The 12,392-nt window shown below is 42.1% G+C and overlaps 1 protein-coding gene across 12 annotated transcripts in view; it reads right to left on the bottom strand.

Moving 5' to 3' along the window:
- SVIL (supervillin) overlaps nt 1–12,392 on the bottom strand; it is a 186,986-nt gene that overhangs the window by 34,547 nt on the left and 140,047 nt on the right. For all 12 annotated transcript variants that reach the window (XM_083379415.1, XM_083379407.1, XM_083379412.1 and 9 more), the window contains 4 exons: nt 4,634–4,781; nt 2,905–2,994; nt 2,739–2,825; nt 1,148–1,325 (listed from right to left, as the gene is read on the bottom strand). In XM_083379415.1, coding sequence (XP_083235541.1) covers nt 1,148–1,325; nt 2,739–2,825; nt 2,905–2,994; nt 4,634–4,781 — 503 coding nt within the window. The remainder of the gene's footprint in view (nt 1–1,147; nt 1,326–2,738; nt 2,826–2,904; nt 2,995–4,633; nt 4,782–12,392) is intronic.

The following is a 12,392-nucleotide window of genomic DNA, read 5'->3' as shown; positions in this document are numbered from 1 at the left end:
GATCCGCCCCGAGGTCTCTCATTTGTGGAGTCCCTCAGGGGTCGGTTCTCTCGCCCCTCCTGTTCAACATCTACATGAAGCCGCTGGGCGAGATCATTCGTGGTTTTGGGGTGGGGTATCACCAGTACGCTGATGATACCCAACTTTTTCTTTCCACCCCGAACCAACCCAGTGATGCCCTCTCCGTGATGTCCCGGTGCCTGGAGGCGGTTCAGGTCTGGATGGGGAGAAACAGGCTTCGTCTCAATCCCGCCAAGACTGAGTGGCTGTGCATATCGGCGTCTCGGGTTAACCAAGTTATTCCACCTCTAACGATGGGGGGTGAGGTGTTACCCCCCGTTGATAGGGCTCGCAACTTGGGCGTCCTCCTGGATTCACGGCTCAATTTTGAAGATCACATAGGAGCCGTGACCAGGGGGGCTTTTGCACAGGTTCGCCTGGTGCGCCAGTTGCGCCCCTATCTGGACCGAGACGCCCTACGCACAGTCACTCATGCGCTTGTGACCTCCCGTTTGGACTACTGCAACGCTCTCTACATGGGGCTGCCCTTGAAGACCACTCGGAGGCTTCAACTGGTGCAGAATGCGGCCGCGCGAGTTGTAATGGGGGTTTCCCGATACTCCCATGTAACACCTCTACTCCGCGAGCTGCATTGGCTTCCGGTTGCCCTCCGGGTGAAATTCAAGGTGCTGGTTATCACCTATAAAGCCCTACATGGCCTGGGTCCGGGTTATTTGAGGGAACACCTGCTGCCGGCATCAAACGCCCTTCGCCCAGTGCGCTCCCACAGGGAGGGTCTGCTCAGGGTTCCGCCGGTGAGAGATTGCCGGCGGGTGACACCCAGGGATAGGGCCTTCTCGGTGGGAGCGCCTGCCCTCTGGAACCAGCTGCCGGTAGAGCTGAGGACTGCTCCCGACCTCCGATCATTCCGCCGGGGCCTGAAGACCTGGCTCTTTGAGCTCTCGGGCCCAGGCTGAGGAGAAAATTTTAACTGGGGTTTTAATCTACAGGGTGAATTTAATGCTTTTTTAATTGGTTTTAACTTTTGTATGTTTCAATTTTAATTCCCTGTAAACCGCCCTGAGTCCTCAGGGAAAGGGCGGTATACAAATGCAAATATTAAATTAAATTAAATTAAATTACTCACTTTGGCGAATCAGGATTAAATATGGCATCAAAGTCTTCATCCAACTCCACGGGCAAAGAGGGAGATGGAAAATTTGTGCATCGGTAAAATTTGGAAAATGTTTCTTCGTCATCCAATTTCATTACTTCTTTCACAGATTTTCCTGTGACTGTCAAGACAGTCTCCTGCATTCCAGCAACTACAGAACACATTAAGATTATAGAGTAATACTGTTTGTTATACAGTCTTTGACTTTAAAATTTCTATTACAAAAACATTCATTTTAAAGTTTGTCTGTCAACTTGGTACTGATATAAAAGCATACCATATCCCCTGTTGATTGACAACAAAGAATACTGATTGTTTTAATAAACAGTTATGAAGAAGAAATTGACAAATATATAATGTGTACAAAAGGCTTTTAGCAGTTAGTTAGTTTTCATATGATATGAAACTTTTAAGTTCACAGGCAATATGCCATTAAGAAAGAATGGACAATGAAACTTCATATCCTGCTTGTAGACCATCTAGAAGTATCTTGTCAGCAATAGTGTAGAACTAGCTGTTGAGCTAGATAGCTTGCTCTTATATTTTAATCTGAAAGATATAGTAGGTACCTAAGCATGAATTTCCTATTGTCAATTATGCTAGACAAAGGTTTATAAGCAACTTAGAAGATTTTTTAAAAATTTGGTTGCAGTAATGAATAGAATTTTCTCTAGTGAATATAGTGTCTTCCTGTTTTTTTAGATGACAATTGCTAACAGTCACAGCCTCAATGATTAGGGATTATGGGAATGGTTACCTGGGACATCTGAAAACACCAGATTGGAAAGGGCTAGTAAAAAGATAGTTAAAAATATATATTCTCTAATTCCAGTTCTTAAGGTAATAGTTTAACAGAAATCAATCGTTTTAAATAAATGTGAGAAGCTCTCACTCTCTCTTATCTACTCAAAACTTTAATAACTAAGTCTAAAAGGATAAGGCCAGTTTACAACACATGATAGCAAAAATCTATTTTAATTACTCATCCTGCCCATTTAGTATGAAGTAACTAAGCAAGCAACTATGGTATACATCAAACAAAAATCCAAAGATAAAATTTCAAAACAATCTATGCTTCAGCCATATTTGTTCCTTAACTGTCATGAGAAGCACATTTTGTGACATTATTACTTGTCAGGTTTTTTTTAAAGTGCCTTTATAACATTTTTTAATCTAGCTATGGTTAGCAAGAATACATACTGTTTAGCCATTTTAAAAAATAAAGAATGTATTAAACCATTTGGAGTATTCCCCAGCTAACATACTTACTAGAGAATTCTGGGAGTAGAAGTCTACATGTCTTAAAGTTACCAAGTGTGAAAAACACTGATTTAGATCATGAAATATTTTGAGCATTGAACAACGACCAAGAATAAACTAAATACATATGCTACCTGCTACAAGTGCTATTCACTTCCTTAACAAAATAAACGTTTGCTAATAAGTCATTATTTATATTTCTTAATATAGGTCCACAGACCACTATTGGAATAATGAGTAAAGTTTTTTTTTACACAGGACACAGAAATTAAAACACAGGCTGCCTTCTCAAAATTGTACATACCTTTGTTGTTGAGTCTTCCTAAGAAAGTTTCCAGTTTATCCAACTTCATGTCTGATTCTAACTGCATATCTGGTCTTGCTTCAATTTCTAAAGAAAATAAGAGTAAAAACTATCAACGTTTTAAAAAGAAGAATTCAAACTGTTCTCACATATTTTAATGACTTACCTTCCAGGGGTTTTGAAATAGGTGTGGTTGATTTTAGTCTGTTGCAGAAAGGGTATGTCACTGGACTGATGGCAGCTGGTGATGCTAAGCCTGCAGAATAATAAAATACTTGACTTCATATCAAATAATGGATGTTTCCAATATTCTGCACAATCTAGTTTTCAGGCAATCATAAAAGCCAGATGTAAGTATATTCCTTGAAGGACATTAAGAGGTTTGCTTTGTCCACAGATTATGCATTCATCAAATGAGCTAAATAAATAAAATGTTCAGATTCCATGGGTGATAGGCAATATGGGTAGCTTTTTAGGGGGGAGAGGGTTTTTTGAAGATACAAATAATCAAATTCCTTGCTTTGATAATTAAAAAGATGACAAAATCTTTGCTGGAGCAATTGTGGCAAATCTCCACAATATTTAGGGTAAAGCATAAGCACCATTTTGCAAGAAATCACTGAAATATGCTAAGAAAAGAACATGTAGCTCATTGATTACTAGTTTTACAATTTGCCATTTCCATGGTCTAGGATTGCCAACATTTCCCCACATTATAATTTAGAATCTTAGGGGTGTCAAACTGCCGGCCTGCGGGCCAGACCCAGAAGCCATGCCCACCCCATTGCTGGCAATGGCAAAATAGTCCCAATACATCTCGCGATGTGACGTGATGTCGCGAGTTTGACATTTCTGCTTTAGATGATCTAATAGTGATTGGCACCTCTGATAGAATAAATTCTTTTTTCTCCGTGAGGAATCCCTGAAGAACTTTTAAGGACTTCTTTAAAATTTCATTCTAGAGTGCTTAAGATGTAAATCCAGGGCCATTTGTATCTGGAGGCCCAGTTCTATTCTACCATATGCAGATTGTTAACTCACTCTGTGCAAATATGGCTATTGAATAGAATAGAAAGTTTGATTATACAAGTAAAATTTTCAACTTTATACCTCTGGGTCAAATAGTCATTGGTGTAACAAGGTATACCAAGATTGAGACATTTATGGCTCTCCAAGGGTTGTTAAACTATAATTCCAGGCAGCCTTGTATACAGATGATTACTGGTAAGGAATATTAATGTTCTAACTAAGCAACATCTGGAGGAACAGAGGATGCTGTTAACTAGATAAGAAGCTGGCCATGTGTTTCCATTTCTTAATTGGGCTTTCACAGACAGCTGTTCTCTTAAGCCGTTAGCCACACAGAAACCATGGAAATTTCTTTATTCCTAATAGAAAAGCCCATCAGTTAAGCTGCCAGAATAAAATATAAATGCATCCTAAAAATAGTATGATATTCAGTTTAAGTGGTTTCGTGAGATGTGATCAGCTTGCTTACTTGGTTAAGCTGTATTTTCTTTCTTATTTCAATGGCAACCAATTATGTCAATCAAGATATAAAAACACTGCAGATTTCAGAACAGAAATAGTTTGCTGCTTCTGCTGATGGTGGCATTCTGGCCAATTGAGTTTTAAATATAACTGAAATGATTTCTCATATAATATGCAGATCAAAATGAAAAATTCTGGAAATGAAAGCAACATAAATCCTAGGCAAAATCTCTTTTGCTTGCTTCAGATTTCTAACTTTTTAAAAATCCAGATACAGTGGATAAATTCACTGTTTTATAGTTTTTAATTATTTTATAATTTTAGAACTGTAAGCTCCCCAGAGAATGGGGATGAGAAAAGCAGCTATAAAAATTGAATAAATAAAATTAAATAAATTTACTGACCTTTCTTTACCATTCTGCCAGCCACTGTAAACTGGGTAGAATCATTTGATGCTCCTTTGCCTCTAGCTTTCCAAGCTTCTTCTCGAACACTTATTAACTGCTTTCTTTCTTCAATTGTCATTTGACTTTCACAGGTATCCACTTCCCTCTGTTTTTTCAAAGAATAAATGTGGTTATCAATATTACATATATCTTTTTATAGGATTATGTGATCATATTAAGGTTTCAAATGTCTATATTGAAATTTTGAATTTTGAGGATTTAACTTTCTGTTAAAATGCAATTTAATAGAGCAAAAGTTCCTTTTTTGGCCTTCAAGATATAATGAATGCACCTATAAAATTGCTGCAAACCGTATCACAGCCTTGATCTGCTTCATATATTATGATCTTCTCCAAGGTATCATTCACCGGTATTTTCCTGTCACCTGGCATTTAATCTAACTGGAAATGCCAGATATTGAATTTGTAATGTTCTAAATAGTCTGTCCTATGTGATACTACAAAACTGTTTATTCTTTCCAAGTAAAATCAAACCGCATTCCTATTTTATATGATAAGCGTAGCATGTGATAATAAATAACCTGGTTATTTATTTAATTTAAATGTCAATAAACTTTGTATGTTTAGTATTTGGTTGATTACTATGTATAGTGTATCTTTATAAAGAAAAAAACAGCAGTTGAGAGCTGGGGGCATGCAAATTATGCCTTTTTCTCAGCAGTCAATTTATCAAGTGGTAATATTTCCATTTTAACCAAAAATCCTTCAGCAGCATTCACCTCCTAGACTGTGACAATTGTATTGCCTTTCTTTTAGCACCAATGTCATAAGAAATAATTTTCTTAAATATATAGACTGCTCATCCCCCCCCCTCTAATTTGTCTGTATATGTTATAGGTTACCACTTGGTAAATGAATGAATCTATATTTCACCTATTGTACAACAACATCAAGATCTAGGGAGAAGCATTTAGATTAAATAGTAAGAAGTTGTTTAACTGAATTGATTCCTCCAGATTATATCAGTCACTTTCTGTCACAACCAATTTACTTGCTACATATTTTATTAAAAATGAAGGCAGAATAAAATAAAAATAAAATACAAAATATTTGTTATATTTAACTGTAACTCTTTTGCTAAAGTATAGGATTTTTAATAGAATGAAATCAGCTGAAGACAGTTTTTTGTTTACTAGTATGGAATCTTATACCGGTTTGAGAATCTTTGGAAGATAATTTTGCTTTGTGCTCTATTTCTTTCTTTATAATGAACACAAGTTTAGGGCACCTGGGAATTTTTTCTATTTGGATACAAAGACATGTTAAAAGAATTAATATTGTACATTTTTATATTAACTATGTGCAATATTTACTAGCCCAAAAACTATTAATGCAACAAGAGATCAGCAAAATCCAGAAAAAGACAAGAATTGCCACAGAAGTGTATGCTTTTTATAAAAACAAGACAAAATATACACATAGGAAACAAATTCATATATTCTATTATAAACAATGTAATTCTACCAAAGGTTGTAGACCATAAGTTGAAGTAAACATGTCTCTATAAGAGTCTGACAAAATATTCTGTATTTGTAGCTTCGTAAAGAAGGGCTTTTCAACTGGTGGTTTGCGTACCACTAGTGGTACACGAGCACCTGGCTGGTGGTACGTGTCATCGCCTTCCTCCCCCCCGCCTCCCCCACACCTCCTCCTCCCCCCCCACTCCTCTCCTTCCCAGCTCACTTGCTGCAGGAAAGCATGCTGCTTGGCAGCGGCTTGCAGAAACCCTACAGAGGGCGTGTGCAGGCGCAGAGTGAGGCTCCGCCCTCCCCAGGGAGTTATTTGCAGCAACTGGATTGACTTCTGATCGGCACTTCTTCAGGGCACACATGGCCAGGAAGGCGCATTGGAGTCCCATGTACCTGTAAGGCGATCGGCCTGCTCCTCACCCATTGCCTGCCAGCCCCGGGAGAGCACCGCGTGAGCACCTCGCCGGCCGCCAAACCCTGCCTTTTGAGCAGGAGCGGCTATCAAGCCCCGAGCTCGACAATCCACTGAGGGGGGGGATCCGTGCAGCAACCCGGCTACCTGGCCTGCCAGCAGCTCATTGCTCCGCCGATCAGCTGGGAGGCTGAGACTCCGGATTTGAGCCGCGGACCAGAGGAGAACATCGCTGATCAGCTGGGAGACTGGGACTCTGGATCCGATGCCGGGGCTTGACAGCCGCTCCTGCTCAAAAGCACTGGCGCTCCCAGCTGACTGGCAGCCACGAGAGAAGGTTGCCGATGCTCCTGGCTGTTCGGCGGTGGCGGGGCCACCCGCCGGGACTTCCAGCTGGCCGGCGTCATCAGATCCAGAATCCCAGCCTCCCAGCTGATCAGTGGTGTTCACCTCTGGTTGGCAGCTCAAATCCGGAGTCTCAGCCAGGCAGGAGCCCAGGATCAGCGTTTCTGAGCGTGATTTCTAAGCGTGACTCAGCTGATCCCAGGCTCCTGCCCAGCTCACTTAGTAAGCAGCCTCTTTTCGGCAAGCGAGCTGGGCGGAAGCCTGGGATCAGCTGAGTCACGCTCAGAAATCATGCTCAGAAACGCTCATCCGGGCTTCTGCCTGGCTCACTTGCTTGTGGAAAATAAGCTGCTTGCTAAGTGAGCTGGGCAAGAGCCTGGAATCAGAGTTTCTGAGCGTGACTCAGCTGATCCTGGGCTCACTTAGCAAGCAACCTCTTTTCCACAAGCAAGTGAGCTGGGCAGGAGCCTGGGATCAGCTGAGTCGTGCTCAGAAATCACGCTCAGAAATGCTGATCATGGGTTGCTGCCCAGCTCACTTAGCAAGCAGCCTTTTTTCCGCAAGCAAGTGAGCTGTGCAGGAGCTCAGGTGACACCGGCGCTTGCGGCTTTTCCGCAGCACAGACTCTAGGGCTGCTTCATTCCCACTCGGCCTCTCACAGGACCCGGGCTGCCTGCACTGGTGGGAAACTCAGTGCTTCTTTTTCTGCAGCAGTGGAGTGCAGGCATCACTTGGGAAAGACTCCGCAAGACGCGCCTTTGCAGCGGGTCCCCCTTCTGTTATATATTGGAGGTTTGAAAGGCAAGCTGCTCCCAGGGTGTAAAAGTAGAATCCAAACGGTGAGAGCGACGCAGCTCTTCGACTCTGCTTCAGGCTAAAACAGTCTCAAAGTTGGGTCCAGAGATTACTTTGCCCGAAGGAAGGGTGACTTGGTGGTGATGCGCGTTTGTTTCCTTTGGAGGAGGGAGAAAAGCATGACTCTCTTCCTTCGGGCGGGTGCAAATGTAACTTAAGAACGGTAGCAATGCGGCCAGAAATGGGTATCTCTTGACAGTGCTGGGGAGAGCTATGGGAAGAACAATGTACACGGAGAGGATTGGGGAACCTGGTTGAAACACTGGGCTCCGGTAGGGGAAAAATGACTGGGAGAAGTAGCCGGTTCATAATGTACGTGCCTGAAAACAGGTGAACCGGTGACATACCCACCCTGCCGTGTGCGCGCGCAGAGGCTGAGGCGCAGGTGCTCTCCTCTGCCTTTGTGCGTGAACAGGCAGGGCTGTGATGTCAGTGGTTTTACTTTGCCCGGCCACTCTGTGTGGATGAGAATGCGCCGCTACCTGCCAAAACCAGGCTGGGATCTGGGCGGTGTAGCACAGAATGGAGGGAGGGAGGGAGGGAGGGAAGGAAGGAAGGTGGGAAGGAAGGGACAATGAGAGAGAGGGAAGGCACCCATCCCAGTCCCACTCCCCTCCACCAGAGACCCATGGATCCCCCCACAGGCACCCCACAATCTGAGTGATGACCTGGCCACTGATCACATGACCCTGGGACACTGAATGTTATAAGTATGAATCAGTTGCCAAGCATCTGAATGTAAATCACATGACCCTGGGTATGCTGCAACAGTCATAAGTGTGAAAAATGGTCACAATTCACTTTTCAGTGCCATTTTAATTTCAAACAGTCACTAAGCGAATTGTTGTACGTCAAGGACTACTTGTACTTTATCATTTTTTCCTTTTTTTTGGTCAAGTTTTTGACAAAAAACTTGACCAAAACTTGCTGGGTGACTGGTGGTACTCGGATATTGCCTTATCTTAAAAGTGATACAATGGGTGAAAAGGTTGAAAAGCCCTGTCGTAAAGCACTCCCACGTACCCTGGATTCATTTCCACTGTACAACACAAATGACCCATATACAGTTGCAAGAAAAAGTATGTGAACCCTTTGGGATTACGTGGAGTTTTGCATGAATTGGCCATAAAATGCGCTCTAAATGTCATGTAAGTCACAACAATAGAAAAACACAGTCTGCTTAAAATAATACTATACAAACATTAGCTGTTGTCATGTTTTAATTGAACATAAGATGGAAACATTCACAGTGCAGGGTGGAAAAAGTATGTGAACCTTTGGACTTAATAACTGGTTGACCCTCCTTTGGCAGCAATAACCTCAACCAAACGTTTCCTGTAGTTGCAGATCAGACCTGCACAACGATCTGGAGTAATTTTGGACCACTCTTCTGCACAAAACTGTTTCAGTGTAGCAATATTCTTGGGATGTCTGGTGTGAATCGCTTTCTTAAGGTCATGCCACAGCATTTCAATTGGGTTCAGGTCAGGACTCTGACTGGGCCACTCCAGAAGGCGTATTCTGTTCTGTTGAAGCCATTGTTTTGTTGAATTACTTGTATGCTTTGGGTCATTGTCCTGTTGTATCACCCATCCTCTGCGGAGCTTCAGTTGGCGGACAGATGGTCATACGTTTTCCTACAAAATGTCCTGATAAACTCTGGAATTCATTTTCCCATCAATGACAACAATCCATCCAGGCCCTGAGGCAGCAAAGCAGCCCCAAACCATGATGCTCCCTCCGCCATGTTTTGCAGTGGGGATGAGGTTTTGATGTTGGTGTGCTGTGCCTTTTTTTCTCCACACATAGTGTTGTGTGTTTTTCCCAAACAACTCAATTTTGGTTTCATCTGTCCACAGTATATTTTGCCAGTAGTGCTGTGGAACATCCAGGTGCTCTTTTGCAAACTTCAAATGTGCTGCAATATTTTTTTGGACAGCAATGGCTTCCTTCGTGGTGTCCTCCCATGTACTCCATTCTTTTTTTTTTATTTAAAAAGTTTTACAATACATTTTTACTTTAATCCCCCTCTCCCCCACCCCTATCTAGCCCTCCCTATCCCTCTCCCCCATTCCCTCCTCCCCCCCGACTTCCCAGAGCTAAATACAGGGTATAAAATCGAAAAACAAACATAAGCACCCCTATGTTATCAACAATAAACTATTAATTCTATCTCCCTCTAGCTCATATAAAATGAATACAAACAATATTAATATTACAAATAAAGTAAAAAAGAAAAAGAGGAAAACAGAAAAAGAGCTTTACTCAGAATAGATTTTCTTAATCCCAGTCCTTATTCATATTAATTTCAAAAAAAAAAAAAAACAAAAAAAACTTTCACCTACTATTTGCATTCTCCCACCTTTCTCTAATTTCTAAACAAATTCTCAGTTACGCACCAAAAGCGCCTATCTCTGTTAACCTTAATAATCTCCAACCAAACTAAACTATGATCAAAAATAGTTCTTGCATGTATCACGCCAAATGTCTCGCAGTTCCAGATCATCCTTGAGTTCAAATAAAAAGAGTAAAAAAAGGTTTAGGCAGTCTCTAAGACAACTTGTTGTTAATTAGGAGCTTGCGTACCCATTCTTAGTTCAACACATACTTTTAGTCCATAACCCTAATATACTTTTCTAGCAAGCAAATGACATCAATCTTAAATTGTGTTAAATATTAAAAAAACTTTCTTTCTCCTCTATGATAAATTTAATCCATTGACATTCTAATTTAAAAATTTAATCACCAATCTTGACGTTCCAAAGCTTTTGGAGCACGTCTGTCATGACCCCCATAACTTCTTTGGACCGCGCCCCTCCCACAGCTTCACTGTAAGTACGCTTTGGAGATTCCATAACTTTCTGCTGGTCTTGCTCTTGCTCTCGTCTCGCTCTTCTTAGGGCAGCACGCGTCATCCTCTGGCCTCCTGCAACAACCGATGAGACTGTAACTTGATCCCCTCCAACACCATTGTCCTCTGTCTGTCTATCTGCAACATCTTGAAGCTTTCCCTCGCCGTATCCCTTTGCAGCTTCCAAAAATGATAGGGGGGTTGCTTTTAACACATTGCTATAAAAATCACGTGCCTGGGCCACAGTAACCAGATGATGTCTTTTACCTTCGTGCATCACCACCAGTCCAACTGGAATCTCCCATCTAAACTTAATATCACATTTCTTAAGTTCCTGTACTAGAAATGCAAAATCTTTCCTTCTCCTTAAAATCTTCGGAGGAATCTCTTTTAAAACCAAGACTTCTTGCTCAGCCACTACCAATTTAGTATCATAAGCAGCTTGAATGACTTCATCTCTAATTACTCTCTTTGTAAAATAGACCACCACATCTCTGGGTAACTTCCTCTGTCTTGCAATCCATGAATTTACACGAAAAATTTTGTCCATATTTCCCTCAATTTCAGATGCTGGCTGGCCCAATACCCCTTCCAGAGCCTCAGAAATCAGCTGCTTTAAATCTTCTTTACAATTCTCCTTTAAACCCCTGATTCTAATAGCATACTGCATCTGATGATACTGAACAAGGCTCAATTCTCCGTCCATTTTATCCCTTATATTTTCATTTTCTAATACCTTTGCTTCTAATATAGAGTTCTTTTGACTGAGATCCTCCACTTTTACATCCAGCTGTTGCACACATTCAGCTACAGATTCAATCATAGACAACATGTCCACCCTCATTGCTCTAAACTTCTCTTCCATCTTCTTCTCCAATTTCTCCATTTTCTCCTCCATTTTCTCCTCCAGCTTTTTCAACTTTTCACCCATCATGTCAGACATCAATTGTGAATGCTTTCCAAGAGCATCTTGTAAATCCTTAAGCGTCAATGCCGGAGGAGTTGCAGGAGGAAGCAAAGCTTGCAATGAGGTCTGTTGCACCAGGGAAGACCCCGCACTCCGAAGAGCTTTAGAAGTTTTAGCCGCCATCTTCCCCCACTTTCACTTATTGCGCACTTTCACTTTAAAGCTATAAAATCCATTGAGCTAGAGAGTAAAGATAAGAGTCCACATCACCTTGACCTCCTGTACCGCTCTGCCTGCATCTTGATAATCAAAAGTATTACCTTTTGGCAGGGGTGGTTGCTAACGCCTGGCTCTGCTCCAAAAATCCCGGAGCAGGGGCGCTGCGCAGCTCGGAGCAACCCAGGCTTATTTTCGGGGGGGCTCAATCCTTCAGCCGCCCAAACTCTCAGCTCAGGCGGCCCCGTAGAGCTCAACCCCTACCTGGGGCCTCACCCCCTCCTCTTCTCCCGAGGAGGGGGCTTCAAATCCATCTAAACAGCTGATCGGCGCTGTTTACGATGGAAAAACACAGCTGCGGAGCGGGTAGCCCGAAAACGGCTGTCTTCGGCGTCGCGTCACCACCGGAAGTCCCATGTACTCCATTCTTGTTTAATGTTTTCCTTATTGTAGATGTGTCAACAAAAATGTTAGCATGTGCCAGAGATTTCTGTAGGTCTTTAGCTGACACTCTAGGATTCTTCTTTACCTCATTAAGCATTATACACTGTGCTCTTGCAGTCATTTTTACAGGACGACCATGCCTAGGGAGAGTAGCAACAGTGCTAAACTTTCTCCATTTGTAGACAGTCTGTCTTACCG

This window comes from Vipera ursinii (genome assembly GCF_947247035.1).
Source record: "Vipera ursinii genome assembly, chromosome: Z".
In the NCBI taxonomy this organism is placed as follows: Eukaryota; Metazoa; Chordata; class Lepidosauria; order Squamata; family Viperidae; genus Vipera; species Vipera ursinii.
The sequence above is the reverse complement of the archived record's forward strand: the minus strand, read 5'-3'. Positions and strand labels throughout refer to the sequence as shown.